Source organism: Podarcis melisellensis (genome assembly GCF_964234715.1).
Source record: "Podarcis melisellensis genome assembly, chromosome: 13".
In the NCBI taxonomy this organism is placed as follows: domain Eukaryota; kingdom Metazoa; phylum Chordata; class Lepidosauria; order Squamata; family Lacertidae; genus Podarcis; species Podarcis melisellensis.
In genome coordinates, this window is record NC_138545.1 from 17,845,886 (window position 1) to 17,863,158 (window position 17,273).

Here is a 17,273-nt window from a genome sequence, read left to right on the forward strand (position 1 = left end):
AGCCACGGGGATATGAAGCTCTTAAAAAAGAGAAACAAAATTATGGAAGCTGGGATTTGGGATTCTCTCAGTGTAATACGCCATGCCAGTGTTATGTTTATGCCAGCTGGGTTTTTCCTCCCTTATGGGAGATAGCCAGAGACATCTGTTAAACCACTGGTCCAGTCCACGCCACATGGTGGCTGCTGGTTTGGATTATTTGGGGGGGTTTTGTTTTGGGAAGCTAATGCCACATTTAAAGACAGACAAATGGCCCTGTGGTGTTCCCTGTGAGAATGGAACTGACACCACGAGGACCTTTATCCACAAAATATTGTCACTCAAAATGGCAGGCTGGCGGGGCTGCTTGGGAGGAGATTTGCTCAAAAACACCCCAACCTACTATCTGTTATTTAATGGCACTGTGTTTGAGGTGAAGTGATATGGAAGTTCTGGCTGTGGTTGTGTGGCTCACTGATTCACACATGCAGAGTTGATGCTCCAGTCCTGAGATGATAAATAGGCATGTGTCAACCACGCCTTAAAGAGAGAGACAAGAGTCTTAAGAGCTGGAGGTGAGGTTATCTGTACTTTTAGTACTCTCTCCCCCCCCCCCCGCCTCCTCCAACCACACACACAACAAAATCCAAAGAGAACCATTCAAATTAGAGCTATTTAAAACCTAAAGGTTCTGGTCTGTCCCTTTATTATACATTTATTGTATTTATAACTGTATTTTTATTTAAGAAATTATGTAATCTGCCTTGAGGGCCCAGTTTGGGGACTGAACAGTGGGATAAAAAAAAAACCAAACCCTTAAATAAACAGACTAAATAAAATTCCCCTCAGGTTTCCTGTGTTTCTGGATATGGAAGACTGAGTGTTGGTAATACACATATTTAATCTAAAAATAGCGGGGTCAGGGCTCCTTGCTAGATGCCATGCCTGCAGATGGTTTACAAGCAGTTGGAATTTCACTGGGCCAAAATTATATAAGAGTAGGCTATATAACTAGAATTTTTCTTCCGTGTTTTATCTCCCTGCTACTTTTTAGATAAGTTATCTTTCAGAGAAGGGATGCTTCCCCTCACAAGCATCAATGCATTTTTTTAAAAGTACCTCCTTACAATTTCCACATGCTCAAAGTGCTATCAGTAGCGCCAGTATTTTTGAGCAGAAAATTGGGCATCTCTCCTAACCTGAGATAATGGTCACAATTCAGGGACCGGTTCTGAGGATACAGTGACAGTGATTACCGAGGTTGAGGCTAACTGATAAGGTGGGCTATATCTGTATCATACATAAAGGTGAATTGTAAGTTTCTGGAATTTACCAAACCTTTGTGGAGTCTCCAATGGAAATCTATTTAGCAACTTTATGGGCCAAAACCTCAAAACGTTTAGCATTGTGAGACCTTCTTCCATTCTAGCACACAGTGGCACCTCTTAAGGTGAGGAGAGCAAAGTAGACTGAAATTTGCTGCTCTGTGTGATTAAGTCTGCTTTTCTGAGGATGGGGGAATAGTCTGCTGCTCCTTGGTCCTCCTCTGTGCACATTAGCAGCCCACACTTGGCAGTACTCATCAAACTGAAGTGGAGTTGATGTTGCAGAATGAAAAATCTGTTGGGTGAAGAATTTGACTCTCCAATTCACTTGCTTGAATGCTGGTTGGTCATTGAGGGCATTAGATTTTATTTTTTTAAAAGAAGTACCGGTAACTGAAGATTACATTTTTTATATACCTGTATTAAGCAGGACGTATCACACTGGTTCATTGTGTGCCTGTTGAAATGTTATTTTGCGTCAGCTGTTGTGGCAAAAGCTCTTAAGGTGCCACAGGTCCTTTTGCTGTTGTTTTCCATGAAGTGCTCTTAGTAATTTGCAACACCATCCCAACCACGTGTTTTCAGAAGTCAGTCATATTGAATCCAGTGGGGCTTACCGCCTGACAAGTTTCTATTTAGAAAGTACGCAGACATTTACTTTAGAGCCAGTCATGCCCCACAATATTCATTCACTTAAAATATTTGTAGCTAAATCAAAAAATTCCAGGATGGTGTCCAGAAGTGTGAATAAAACCAATTCACAGGCAACATACAATTAAAAAACTCCAAGAAATAAACATAATAATATAACGCAGCAAGACAACAACAAATTAAAACTGCAACCCCATCCTTCCTGTCGCTCACCCCCATTCCTGTGCCGTTTGCCGGTTGCCTGGCAGGCAGATATATGGCAAATACGCGGCTTCTCAGCGCTTCGCCTCCATGTCAGGAAAAGCTTTTTCCTGCTGATGTTTTCTGCCTGTCAAGCAACCTGCTAAAGGCGGCGAGGCTATGCCAGAAAACACGCACACCAACACCGGGCAAGCTGGCAACCCCAACCGGGCTGCAAACAGGCGCTGCGGGGTCGTGCCACGCGCTGAGGAGCGCCTGACGAGGCACTATTTCTGCATGGCATTGAATTGCAGCAGCAAAGGGACACGGGGAGCGGGGAGGCGGCAGGATACGACGCTACTCCAGCAGCAGCAGCAGCGGAGGAGGAAGCCGAAGCCAGCAGGCGCTCGCGCTCACTCGCGCGCAAAGGCCTCTGGGCCACGGAACGGAGGGAGGGGAGGTCAGAATGCGGAGAGGATTGTGGGTACGAGGGGAGGGCAGGAAACGGCCTTCTTCCTTGGGGAGGGAGGTTTCCGGTTCCGGCCGGGCCTGTGTGAGTTGCAGCCTGGCAGTGCCCCCTCCACCCCCCCACCCCAGTGGGACCAGAAACGCCCCCCGCGTCCGCTGGGGGCAAGGCGAGGGCCAGGGGGCTTCCCCCCAGCACCAATCCTGCCGCACAAGGAGCAGCCCCTGCCGGGGGCGCGGAGGAGGCTGGGGCAGCGCCACACACCGGTGAGTGCGCCGTCCTGGAGCCAGACCTGCTCGCCCCCCCCCCCTCGGCCGCATAGGTTGGGCCCCGGGGCCTCCCCGCCAGCCCGGCCCCGCTCCCTCGCTTGGGTTAACTTCCGTCCCATGATTCGCCGCCCCTCCCGGCCGACCACTGCGAACTCGGTTCGCCCCCCTCCCGCCCGTTTCGCCTGCGCGACCCGCTCCCTCCGCCCCCTCCCTCTTCTCCTCCTGCATCCAGTAGCCTCACAGCTGGCCCCCAACCAGAAACCTGCGTTATGTCACTTTTCCCCCTTCGCTCCCCTCCCCGCCAACTCATATTCACATCCAACCTCAAGCTGGAATTGTCATCCCATCCATTGACTTATCTTTAACCTTATAACCTAGTACGGATTACTGTTGCCTTCAAACCTCTCGTGTATCCGCTGCTTTCCCCGTAGATGTAGTCAGATTCCCACCCCATCCTGCATTTTACCTTGGCGGTCAACTCCACATTAGTAATCTAGATCGACCCCAATATAGATGGAGGCTCTTCTACTTACTGCAGGCTTGCAACCCTGCTGCCTCTTGCAAGCACCTTCCCTCACACTGTTTTCTCGTCCTGGTTCTCCCCCCATGCTATTTTATTAATGTCTAGGAAACTGCCTGACACCATTTCAGACAATTAGTCCACTTAGGTCACAGTAGTGGTTTGCAGCAACTGCCCAGAGATTCAGATGGGTCTTTCCCAGACCTCCCTGAATATGGAATAGGTTGATCCTGGGACTTTTTCATAGAATTGTAGAGTTGGAAGAGACCTCAAGGGTCATCTTGTCCAACCCTTGCAATGCAAAGTATGTTTTCTGTGTCTGAGCCATGACCCTTCTCTTCGGATGCTTTAAAAAAATATATGGATGAAGAAAGTGTTACTCAAACCTGAGTGATAACCACCTTCCCAAACAGATTTATTTCTGGCTCCATCCACAGATTGCAGAGGTATAACCCTCACAGTGCGACTCTTGAACCTCAAGACACTATTTTTACCCACCACTGACTGATAAATGTGTTATATTTCTCCTGCCCCACTGCAGGCCCCAGGTGCATCTTGTACCCTTCCTCATCAGTGTGAGGAATGACTGGACTTCCACAGTTTCTGTTAGAGCCCTCTCTGCTGCCTCCCACCCATTTCTTGCCCAGGGTTATGCAGTACTTTGCTGCCCTGAACTGTAAACTGGCAGAAGCTCTTCAGGTTATGAAGAAAAGGTCATTCTCAGGTCTGCTTAACCAGATCCTTCTGTAATGGGAGATGATGTAATTTTGCACAAACACCCCCCCAAATTGCTGCACAAGAGTTTTATCTTGTGCCCCATAGGGATTAAGCAAAATTCCTTATCTGTGCATCTTTTTATGACTAACTCTGTTCCGCTAGTGATGAGGAGGGATAAGGATCTATACAAAACATTGCAGGCTTGATATTGAAATTTTTGCTTGGTCCTCTATTTCTCTCTCTCTCTGGCTATGTCACTGGGTGTAGCCCAAACATCTTAACTACATCTGCCTCTCCCTGATTTGTATGTTTTTCGTACAGGATGCAATTATCATCTGGGAATGTAGCCAATTGAAATATTCTTCATTCATTCTTTTCCCTGTGCCACCACTTGAAAAACTTTCAGGTGTCTCTGTCCCTGCAGCACAACTGCTTTGCCTCAGTTATTGTGTGTTTGAATTGACCCTTTGTGGAGAATTAACAGGCAATTCCTGACTTGGAAAGTGTTCAGGGGAGGGGGATAAAAATGAGGGGGGGGGGCTTTCTTGGAGTTATGGTGTTTCTTAAAAATGCCTTCTACATGTGGGGTTTAATGGGAATCCCCCCTCAAAAGAGAGAGGTAGATCCATGACATTTCCAGATGTATAGGGTTAAACCAACAATGGAACTTGGCTGCCAAGTATCTTAGCAAGCTTAGTTACATAACCCAGGAGTTCTGCCTCCTAGTGCTATGGGTTTAAATTGATGCACAAGACTCCCATTTCCTCTCTCAAGGGCAGAGGAGCCCTAGTTCACAGCCCTCCACCCTCAATCTCCTTGGTTTCTTGTCCTGCTGCTATATTCCTTCATTGTTGTCATTCTTTCAGCCCAGTCCACACCCCTGAAATCCACTAAGGCCCTCGCAGCCCTCTCCTAGATGATCCTGGTCTCACTTTATCCATGCCTCCATTGCTACCTCCTTTTATTTACCTCATCCTTGGTACAGTGGTACCTCGGGTGAAATACGCTTCAGGTTACAGACTCCACTAGCCCAGAAATAGTACCTCAGGTTAAGAACTTTGCTTCAGAAATTGCACGGCGGCGGCACAGCAGCAGCATGAGGCCCTATTAGCTAAAGTGGTGCTTCAGGTTAAGAACAGTTTCAGGTTAAGAACAGACCTCTGGAACCAATTAAGTACGTAACCAGAGGTACCACTGTATTCCATTGTTCCCAGACCTCTGCTTCATTGCCCCATTTAAGGTAGATGCAAATAAGGCAGACACTGCACTGTTACTAAAATCTGTATTTTTTAATATAACTCCAGCGATAGGCATTGGGATATATCTGTATTCAGTACAGCTCCCGGTTGACATTAAATAAAAGTGGCTGTAGTAGAATACTCTGCCTCCTTTCAGAGAACTTGGCTTCCATCGTTTCTTGTTGTAGTGCATTCCACTCCTCATATATGAGAAACATGGAGACCTGAGGCTGGATCCAGACAAAGTTAGTTGAACTTAAGTTCCATTGTTTTCAGAGGGAATTAAGCATGTCTGACTATCTTCTCCCATTGATTTCAGTGAGAGCTAAGTAGGTTCAGCTAACATAGCTTGCCTCCAACCCCTGGCTTCTAAATCTTACATCTGCTGCATTATAACCCACCACATTGCCATTTGCTGAATTAGACCAGTTTTCTTTTAAATCTAGGGCAGTTTGTTAATGGAGGGGGTTGGGCTGGAAATGGGTGGTGATAGCAGTGCTGTGTCCTACACAACTTCTTATCTTTGTCTTGCATGGAAAGAAGGGAGGTGGAGAAAGGGTGGGTATTTGGGATTCTTATCTAAGTATTTCCTGATACTTTAAAACTCTGAAAGTTTTCTCTCTGTCTGTAAGTATATATGCAGAAAGTTGGTAAATGCAAAAGGCATTGTAAGTAACAACAAAAATGAGGCAAATTGAAGAACCCACAAGAAGGTTTTTATTTTTTTTCTTTCTGAAGTGGCTGACTCCCCACCCCTCCCCCTTTTTCTTGCAGGGGTCTCACATTTGACTATTCCTTTGTGGAAAGTGCATATTTGGAAGAGAAACTGTGAAGCTTGTGTGCATATAATCAGATGTGGTGATCTTGCATATCATATTAATTGTTGGTTGTACATACACTCGGAAGGCCATAGCATTCCAGGGTGTGCACATGGAGATGAATATATGTGTGATCATTATACTGGAGGCTATGGTTTCCTGCTGTGTCTGTATGAAACAAAACACATGCGTATGTGATCATCATATGTGATGATTTACATCGGGTTTCCTGCTTCCTAAACAGAAGTGCCTTCCAGCCTAATGTGCAAGGCAGTCCTTGAGACACCCTTCCCCCCCCCCCCCAAGAGTAAGTCAGCCAATGCAGTGGGACCGCTCTAAAGCCCTACGTGGCTTGGCCCCTACATCCCCCAGAGGCTACCTGCTTTTCTGTATCCTATTGTGCTCCCCAACCTTGGAAGAGGATGGTAACATCCATGCCAGACATTTAAAGCATATGGTTTTCCCCCAAAGAGTCCTGGGAACTGTAGTTTGGTAATTGTAGGTCTATGGTGTTGAACTACAGTTACCAGAATTCTTTGGAGAAAGCTATGTGCTTTAAATGTATGGTGTGGATGTGACCGATGATGACAATGATTTACCAAATGGTAACTTACTGCAGTGGGCCTGGGTACATCTGTAGTGTCCACCTACGTGGTGGTGAGACTCTTAGGACACCTTTGAAATTGAAGGGAAGTGGTGAAAAGCTCTTCTGTTCAGGGCTAGATGCTGCAGAAGACCATGTGTACCCCGCACTGTGGTAAGTTTCTGCTGGGTAAAATGGTGGCCCATGCTCCCCATCAGTGCCCTCTATTGATGGTCATCAAACTGCACCTTTATGGAACTCCCTTCCTTTGTAAAGTCACCAGAGACCTAACTGGAGCACATATTTACAATAATGCAAGGCTTTTCTATTCGGAGAGAGACACGTGATAGCCAGAGATAGACAAATAAGATGTTACATATGGATATTCAAATGGACCTTTTACAGTAGTACCTCGGTTTTCGAACGTAATCCATTCTGGAAGACCGTTCCAGTTCCAAAACGTTCAAAAACTGAAAACCCAATACGGAAGCCGCAAAAACTGAGGTACCACTGTACTTACATTTTCTTATAAAATATTCACAACTGAATGAATTTCCATAAGTCATACAGGCTGCAGAATTCTGCATTTATGGGTGCAGAATATGGGAGGATCTTGAATCCAGAGTCAAAACAAAAAAAATTCCTTCCAGTAGCACCTTAAAGACCAACTAAGTTAGTTCTTGGTATGAGCTTTCGTGTGCATGCACACTTCTTCAGATACCTGAAGGTATCTTCAGGTATCTTCAGGTATCTGAAGAAGTGTGCATGCACACGAAAGCTCATACCAAGAACTAACTTAGTTGGTCTTTAAGGTGCTACTGGAAGGAATTTTTTTTGTTTTGACTATGGCAGACCAACACGGCTACCTATCTGTAACTTGAATCCAGAATAGTTTATATTTTATTATTAAGGCACACACTGTTCTAGCTAAGATGGGGAAGTAGGAAAGCATTCAACCAGAAGGGATGAGAAGCCCACTTCCTTGAGGTAGAATCTTTGACGCATCAACCCTATACACATTTTAGTTTGTATCCCGTCACGACCCCTCAGCCTACCTTATCTTATTGGGTTGCCATAAAACAGGAGGGGGAGCCCTCTTCAGCTCAACAGTCATGTTCCCTCAAGGGGTGGGGCAGGTAAAAGTGCCATAGGTGTGCCTCATCTTCAAACAGTTGGCTATATACCAGCAATGCAAAAGCACATCCACCCATCTCTGCATATAGGCAATTGAGACATTACCACAGTTGCAGAGCACCTTTCGGCCAAGCAAAAACCCTTGAGGAGGATGCAAATAAGGGCTGGGGAAAGGGGCGTGGCCCCAGGGAAAGGGGTGTGGCTTGGGTAGAATTCCAAGGGCTGGGTGGAGAGGGCAGTGCTTGGCCCCTGAGCCTGAGTTCCCCCCATGCCTGTTATAAAATGTGACAGCCCCATGTATGTATGCATGCCTAGAGGGGCATGTATGGGACTATGCCATTCTATAACAATCCTGTGAGGTAGGTTAGGCAGCATAAGAGTGGCTAGTTTCAGGCGGCATGAGAAACCTTTTTAGCTGAGTGGGAAGATGGAGTTTTCCATGTTCAAACTTTCCACACTGGCTTTCAGCCCTAGTAACCTACATTGGCAGAGCCCAGCATGTTCGAGCAAGGAATGCCACTTTGCAGAGGAGTTTGTTTTAAATACGCAAACCTCAAACTTCAGGGACAAGCACGGGCTTCTGAACTCCCCAAAGCGAGCCTTGCCTTGGAATGGTTTGTACCTGTGACCTCTGAGAGTCCTGTTTTTTAACCTCTGCTTAATACCAGGACTCCATAAATATTCAAAGAACTAATGTTTTAGCTGCATTGGAGCCAACTAGTACTGAATGGATATAAACCCTGCTTGCCACTCAAAACCTGGAGGATTGTCAAGCTTAGGAGAGTGAGTCACATGTGCTCTCATTGAGAGGAGGAACTAAAGCTTAGAGGCAGCACAGATGGTTTGAGACATATCCTGGTTTATTTTAAGAATGTTAGAACAGGTAAATGCCATCCATAAAAGGTTTGTGGGGCTAGAGAAACACCCCATGAAGAAAAGTTACAATATTTGGGCCTTTTTAAAAGCAATTAAGGACACAATTGAGGTGTGTAAAATGATGCCAGCATAATACTATAACCCAGGGTCTTCCAATGAAACAAAAGGGTAGGAGATTTAGGACAGACAAAAGGAAGTACTCCTTTACCCCACGTGTTCTCTTGGGATTTCCTTGGTGATGACCACCAATTTAGGTGACTTTAAAATTAGATTAAGACAGATTCACAGAGAAGAAAGTTCTCGGTGGGTAGCTGTCATGATGGCTATATACTATTATACCACTTCTGGGATCAGACACAGCATGCCTCTGTATGCCAGTCTCTGATGGACAACAGCAGAGGAGACAGGTATTGCCTTCAGGTTCTGCTTGTGAGCTCCGCAGATGTTTCTGAGCAGCCACTACAGAGACTATATGCTGGACTATTTGGCCTTTAATCTGATGCAGCGAGGTTCTTGTTCTTATACCTGAGACCCTGGAGAGACACAGCCAGTCAGAAGTAGACAATATTGGGTTTGGTGAAGAAGTCTGACTGGGTATAAGGCAGCACCATGATTCTTTGCAGTTAATTTTAACAACTGGCAACTTTTTCTTTTTTTAAAATTGGAAAATTCTTGACCCATCCCATTGTGTAAATGCAACATATCAGATTTTTATTTTTTTCAAATGGGGCCATCACAGCAGAGAGTGCCGGTGTACTGGATATGTCTGGTGTGTGTCTACATTGGTATCCTGTTTCTCTCCCTTCTCTAGGCAGTGCCCCCTCCCGGGCGGAGATGGAAGCCAATGCAGCAAGCGACGAGGGTGTGCATTTCCAGAGCTACCCCTTCGACTTCTTGGAGTTCCTGAACCACCAACGCTTTGAACCTATGGAGGCCTACAACCACGAGCACGCCAAAGCAGTCGCCGCCCTCCCCTGCCCACAGCCACAGTACGACTACACCCAGCCGCCCGCTGCCGCCCCACCTGCCCACTTTGACCGTGTCCCCACCGCCGTTGGCACCTCTAAGCCCAAAGCTGAAGGCCCATCTTCCTCCTCTTCCTCAGCTGCTTCTTCTGCCAACGTTCAAGTCAAGAAAGCCGAACCGGGGGCTCCTGCACCACCACAGCAGCAACAGCAGCAGCAGCAGCAACAACAACAACAACAGCAACCACCCTATACTGGTCCAGCAGTGGTGCCAGCAACAGGCCAGCCTCTCTTTGATAGTACAGCTGCAGCTGCAGCCGCTGCCGCTGCCTACAACACTCCTCAGTGGGGCATTGTGGACCTTTCTGGCCACCAGCACCTCTTCAGCAGCCTGAAACGTGGGCAGGCCCCGCCCCCAGCTACAGCCACTGTTGCCACTGACAGCCAGGCGGGCAAAGACGACAAGAACTACTTCCGGCGCTTGAAATATTTCATCGACCGCCGTTTCCCGTGCGGCGTGTGCCAGAAATCCTTCAAGCAGTCGTCCCACCTTGTGCAACACATGTTGGTACATACAGGCGAGCGGCCCTACGAGTGCACCACCTGCGGCCGCACCTACAACCACATTTCTAGCCTCATTCGGCACCGCCGCTGCCACAAGGACACCGAGGATGCCACGGCGGCTGCCAACGCGGCCGCTGCTAACGCAGCTGCGGCAGCAGCCGCCGCTGCGGCGGCTGCCGCGGCTGTTGCCACCAACGCAACTGCTGCTTCTGGTGCCGAGGGAGCAGCTCAGCCTCCTACTCAGAGCGGCAACCCTCAGGTGGTTCCCGCATCCGCTGGGACGGCAGCCGCCTCCGCCCTCAGTGCTGCCATCGCTCAGGCGGAAGGCCCGTTCACCTGCTCTCTCTGCTGGAAGGTGTTCAAGAAACCAAGCCACCTGCACCAGCACCAAATCATCCACACGGGCGAGAAGCCGTTCTCATGCTCCGTCTGCCAGAAGAGCTTCAACCGACGCGAGAGCCTAAAGCGGCATGTGCGGACCCACTCGGATCTCCTGCGAGTGCAGTGTGGGGTTTGCGGCAAGGAGTTCCGGGACGCTTCCTACCTTCTGAAGCACCAGGCTACCCACGCGCCACCCGGAACCTTGCCGCCACGCCCCGAGTACAAGTGTGACATCTGTGGCAAGGGCTACGTGGCTCCCCAGAACCTCCTGCGCCATCGGCAGCTGCAGCACGAGGGAGCCCAGCTGCCCAAGGACGGCACCAACGCCCTGTCCTACCTGCCGCCGGGAGCTTATCTCCTCCCACAAGACCCGCAGGCTACCGGTTCTGACGGCGACACCAAGCCCGCATCCTACGGGCTCTTGGGTCACCCGCTGCTGGTGGGGACGGCAGCAGGCAAGAACTTTTGCTGCGGGATCTGCGGCCGCGGCTTTGGGCGCCGGGAGACGTTGAAGCGCCACGAAAGGATCCACACCGGGGAGAAGCCTCACCAGTGCGCTGTGTGCGGGAAGCGCTTCCGCGAGTCGTTCCACCTCAGCAAACACCACGTGGTGCACACGCGGGAGAGGCCCTACAAGTGCGAGATCTGCGGGAAGGTGTTTGGCTACCCGCAGAGCTTGACCCGCCACAAGCAGATCCACCGGCTGCAGCTGCCTTGCTCTTTGCCACCCATGGGGCCCTCGCTGGCACCCATGGGTCCTTCGCTGCCGCCGCCTCCCGAAGGGCTGACCTACGGCTGCTCTGACTGTGGAGAGCGCTTCCCCGATCTCTTCCACGTCATGAGCCACAAGGAAGTTCACGTGGCTGAGAAGCCGTACCCATGCGACGTCTGCGGCAAGTGCTTTGGCTTCATTGAGAATCTCATGTGGCACAAGCTGGTCCACCAGGCTGCCCCCGAGCGGCTCCTGCCACCGGACGAGACGGCCGCGGCGGTGGCGCCTCTGGAGAACGGGCTGGCCAGTGGCGACAACATGACGTCTTTCGAAGACCACCACCCCACCTTGCCCAGCGGGGAGCGCTTTTCCTGCTCCATCTGCGGCCAGACCTTCAAGCATTTCCTGGGCCTTGTGACCCACAAGTACGTTCACCTGGTGCGGCGCACGCTGGCCTGTTCAGTCTGCGGGCAGAGCTTCGCGGGGGCCTATGACCTGCTGCTGCACCGCCGCACCCACCTGCAGAAGCGGCACTTCTCCTGCCCGGTGTGCGGCAAGCGGTTCTGGGAGGCCGCCCTCCTGATGCGCCACCAGCGCTGCCACACCGAGGAGCGCCCTTACCGCTGCGCGGTCTGCGGGCGCGGCTTCCTGCGCTCCTGGTACCTGCGCCAGCACAAAGTGGTGCACACTGGCGAGCGGGCCTACAAGTGCGCTCTCTGCAACAAGCGCTTTGCCCAGTCGTCCAGCCTGGCCGAGCACCAGCGCCTCCACGTGGTGGCTCGGCCCCAGCGCTGCCCCACCTGCGGCAAGACCTTCCGCTACCGCAGCAACCTTCTGGAGCACCAGCGGGTGCACCTGGGCGAGAAGGTCTACCGCTGCGACCGCTGCTCCAAGAGCTTCTTCTACCTGTCCTCCATCCTGCGCCACCAGCGCTCCCACGATGCCAAGCGCGAGCTGCGATGCGGGGCCTGCCTCAAGCTCTTCAAAGACCCCAAGTACTTCAGCAAACACGTCCAGGCCCACCAGGGAGGGCGGCCGTTCAAGTGCAGCACCTGTGGAGAAGCCTTCTCCAACACCTATGGCCTCAAGAAACACCGGCACATCCACAAGATGGAGCGCTTTGCCGCCATGGGAGGCCACAAGGAGCAAGCCTAGCGCTGGGGGCAGGGGAAGAAAATCTGGGCGGTCCTTTATCCTGGTACTTGAGGGTGGGAAGAGGAGGCTAGTTCCTGTCTCTTGCAAGCCACAAGGGCAGGCGTTTCCCTGTTGTGAAATGGCAGTAAGATGCTATGTTTGGGGAAGGATATGGGAGAGTCCTCAAGTCACAATTGCATGGGGCAATCCACGGAGAACCAGGGATGCAACACAGGATTGGCTTACGTAGGTATCCTCCCTGGACCTTGGTTTCCCCCAAACAAATAGCTGTTGCCCTGTCCATCCTGGATTCCCTAGTCTAAAGTGATAGGAGAGGATGGCTGTCATAGAAATTACCTTTCTTACCAAGAACGGATGGACATTTATTACCTTTTCCAGGAAGTGGGAGCAGAGGAATGATGTTCTTGTGGAATAATAAGCCTAGATACTGAAAGAGAGAAGAAGCCATCTAGGTTCCCATTTGCAGGAAGAGATAGCTCTTCCTTTCCTCCATTTAAGTGTTAGAGCCAATTCATAAATTTCAGTAGAGGGCAGGACATGGTACAGTCCTTCAGGAGCACTTGCCAAATTTTACTGTGAACCCAGCCACCTGATCATGCCATGTAGGTCTTGCTTCCTTTCTGGAGGAAAGACGTTGATTTGGGTGCTTCCTTTACCTCTGACAATGGGCTGCTTTTCCTCTTTCAAATACCTTAGTTGCCCATGGGACCTGGTTGCTGAAAGAAGATAGTGTCCCCACCACCACTACCATTTACCTGTGTAGGAAATTAGAGGAGCTTGCTTGAACTTTGCATATCGTACAATATGATCTAGATGCTGCCACACCATAAAATATCTACCTGTCTTCCCACCTCCAGGACAGTTACCACTTCATGATGCAGCTGGAGGATCATAAACCTGAATGCTCCCTCACTTTAAAAACAAAACACTCATAGGAAACAAGCAAGTCTGTAGGAAGGGTTCTAGCCTAGCCTTCTCCCTGATACCTTCCACATGCAGGGAATACAGTATTGAATATGAAAGAGCATTCAAATACTGTAGGTCATTTCCCCCCTTATGTATCTTGAAGTGGTGTAGGCCCAGAAAGACTGTACCATGTGGTCTTTTCCCGAATGTTCAAATTGACACACCAGTTAGCTAGTGTGTGTTGCCTTCTTCCTCCTGCCAGAACCTCATATGGTTGTGGTTGTGTATGAAGCTGAGAGAGAGGAAAGCAAACGTACCTGGTGGCTCTGCATCCCACAGTGAGAGATGTTGCTTTGGTTTGCACAGCACATCCAGTGCTTCACCCCCAGTTCTTTCACTCCCACAAGCCCACCCTGTTCTTGGCAACACTTTTGGCGCCCTCACATCAGATAAATGGCAGACTTAACTAGTTTCTGGCTGGAGTACCCCACGGGGACTTTTTCATCCTCACTCTTAAATCATGGACCTTCTTTCCCCCCACCCAAACAGGAGTATTGGTCAGGTATGGTCAAAAAGATTCTTCCAAACTCTCTAGCTCCCTGGCGTGGCTCCCCAGCTCCCTCTCTGGGCGCCACTCATCACCTTCTGGTTCTGAACAGGCAGAAGAGGAAGCTGACTTACTACATGCAACCAAAGAGTTCTAAGAGCACGCCCCCTTGTGGACGGTGGACACCAGGTGGTTCGCCTCTCCCTCTCCCTCGTGATCCAAGTTGACCTTCTGCATCTAATAAGACAGTTGTGACGGGGAAACGTTATCGCTTTTCCATGTTGGAGCATGAAGACTTTCTTTCAGGTGGCAATACCAAAGGTGCCTCCTTGCCATTTCTGGTCTACATCCCTGCATCTGCATCCATAGTTCCTACTTTGGTGAGATGGACAGTCCAAGGATAGGAGGACCCGAAGATGCTTTTATTATTCCAGTGTGGTTGCCCAGTGCCTGGAAGAAGAGGGAAAGGGGGATGTTGCCAAAGTTGCAGAGTTGCCTGGGGATAGAGAATTGTGATAGAAATGGACTCGGCTGGGGGGTGGGGGTGTTCCTTAAAGGAAACCTCGCGTAATTTGGTGACCCAGTGTCCTATTTGACGAAGAGTGTGAAGAACAGAAAGGAGATGGGAAGAGGGTTCAGCCTGTTATTTTCCAGCCTCGGTTCCACATTTCCTATGTTGGGTCAACTCCAGGGGGAAACTCTTTGTCCATGTTGAGTCAGGCCCAGTTATCTTAATGTCTCTGACAGACTGAAATACTACTGACTAATGTCCTGCCTCCATAAGTGGCTGATACTGGATGTTCTCTTTCTTGTTTTATCTTTATACTAAAGTTTTAAGGCCTGAACTTGTAGCTGAAATTCAGTGGATTCTCCCCATGGTGGTGGATATAACTCTCCCTGCCTTACATGGAAACTTTCCATATAGAATTTTCCCTCCCTGACTTTGTAATTTGCCAATAGAGCTGAGTTTAATAGTAGATTCTCTTCCCTCCTTATGAATACAAGTGTATCTTGTTTATACCATACCTGCTTCGTAGGAAGAGCTGCTTCTGCGTTGAGTTGAGCATGGTTTCCACGGAAACCCCACGGAAAGACGTGGTAACCCCAAAACTCATGACCTGTTCTCACACTAAAGGCTGTTGTTTATACCATCTACTTTATTACCCAGGAATAACAAGCGAGTTCACAACAACTAATCTTGTAGATGATTTGTCTGTCAAATTGTTTTAAGTGTAGGTTCCCAAATGGACGATGGAGCATGACAGGGTGAAACAAGTCTTATGCATTCCCAGGTGACCTAAGGCAAAAATACTATGTTTCGAAACCACAACATAACATTGTCTCACACACAACAGGATTTCCAATGGATTTTTCCCCCCTCCAGAATAATTTACAGGCCTAAAATATAGAAGACAAATTTCCATACAGCTATGGAATTCCTGTTTCAGTCACAAAATTTATGCTAATATATTCAGCCAGGCCTTGCCTATGAGAACGGTGTTCTGTTTCCTACAGTTGACAAAATGTAGTCTCGACTTTCATCCCAAGTTTTTAAAAGTTCTTTAAAAAAAAAAGAAAAAAAGGTTTTAACGTTTTCTGACCTTAGAAGAGCAGTTACTCCATCTTAACACCCCTTAATCACCTCCTGTATTCACAATGATTAGAAAGTAGCAAGAGAGAGTTCGCCTCCCCACTCACCCTTTTAATTTTTTTATTTACAGGTGAAGAGAGGGAGCTGAGGGCAAAATGGCTATCTTTGCTTCCAGCCAAAATTCTAATGCCAGAGAGCAGAGAACTCTGCTCATCTGCCTGCTGTCACTTGTAAGATCAGGTTTGCTTAAGAAATGAAGCTTGTGCCCACTCTTCATTCTAGGAGTGGTTTGATTTTTCCAAGTATGTTTCCCTGTTCTCCGTTGTAGTTTGGTTTGGATAGTTGGTGCGATGTGAAATTGCAATGCCTCACTCTCATGTGAAAGATGCTATTTAAAAAAGAGCTTGAACAGCACTTCTAATTTTCCTCTATAAGAGGTCATGGGATTAGAGAGTAAGAGGTGGCATTCTTTGGCTTGAATTCTGTGGGAAAGTTCTGTAGGGACTAAGGTCAAAGACAGGTGTTCCAGGTTTTAATTCTGGCTGGGCAGTGGGATCCTTTTGAAGACCCAGTTGGAGTGTGCGATCAAGACTTGCCAACTAACCTTCCCACTTCACTGCTCTGCCTTTTACATAAATATACCTGGATGGATTCTTAGCTCTGAAGTGTGTGCATCACTAGGATGCTGGCTGTCCTACAGATTCTCATCACCCCTGATGCCTTGCCTGCTGTGAACGGGAATTGGGAAGATCCTCCTGTCTTTTCCAAGCATCAGACCTGACGTTTTAAGATGCCGCAAGACACACAATCATCTGAACTTCCATCAGCCCTCCAGTTCATTGGGGAACATGGATTCTCTGGTTCTGACAGCGGGCGATGTTTTCCCATGCTCCCCACTCATCCCAAACTGGGAGATGGACATTTTTGAGACGGACTCAAACATTCCCAGACCAGTGACTGTTGCGATCTCTGAAGAGAGTCCTGCCGCAGATAGGATCCAACCCATTGCAATCATGTTAGCAAGATGACTTTTTATATTAATACAGATCTATAAATACATACGTTTATATATAAATACTTCTTTTTCTAACTACCCCTTTCTCCCATTGGCCATAGGAAGTGCAGTACTTTTGGTGCCAAGATTCAAGTCCCTTATGATAACGTGTACTAAAATATAATATGTATAGGACCCCCTCATTGTCCATGCAGCTGATGGGCCTGGACCGATATAACCTGTCCCGTCCTCCTTGGTGGTGCCCCTTTGGGAACTGTACAGCGTGTGTTTTTCTCAGTCGGGGTTAGGGGAATGGGAGCGTGTGTTTGTGTTTTAAACCAAGCTATTGTTTTAAAGGTGTCTGATTTACGATGTACAGACTAAACAAACATTAAAAAAATAAGAATTGGAAAGCGTATGTCCCATGCATTGAGAGGGCTCCAGATTTGCTTGTTTTGCTAACTGTTGGTGTGGAGGGAGCTTCACTTTAAGAATCCAAATAGCTAGACCACTGAAGTGTTGGAACCATGTAAAGGGCAGAAGAACATGAGGGCTTGTAGATCCCAAACAACTGCAGCAAAAAAAGGAGATGGATACCCACAGTGGCTAGTATCAGGTTATCAGAGCTTGAAACTTTGATGCGAGCTGGGCTGTGGGAAGAGCAGAATCCTATACCCAGCCGCAGGAGAAAGATCAAGGTGG

At 48.6% G+C, this 17,273-nt stretch overlaps 1 protein-coding gene across 1 annotated transcript; it reads left to right on the top strand.

The window, feature by feature from the left end:
• The first annotated feature begins 2,610 nt into the window (after positions 1–2,610).
• Positions 2,611–16,984, top strand: ZNF865 (zinc finger protein 865). Its single transcript, XM_081885319.1, has 2 exons — positions 2,611–2,867; positions 9,568–16,984. Exon 2 carries the CDS (start codon positions 9,591–9,593, stop codon positions 12,531–12,533), a length of 2,943 nt encoding a protein of 980 aa, XP_081741445.1. The 5' UTR covers positions 2,611–2,867; positions 9,568–9,590; the 3' UTR covers positions 12,534–16,984.
• Positions 16,985–17,273: the final 289 nt, after the last annotated feature.

Bases quoted from the DNA above. Each gene is read 5' to 3' on its own strand.
- ZNF865 (XM_081885319.1), top strand. From the start codon at position 9,591: ATGGAAGCCAATGCAGCAAGCGACGAGGGTGTGCATTTCCAGAGCTAC.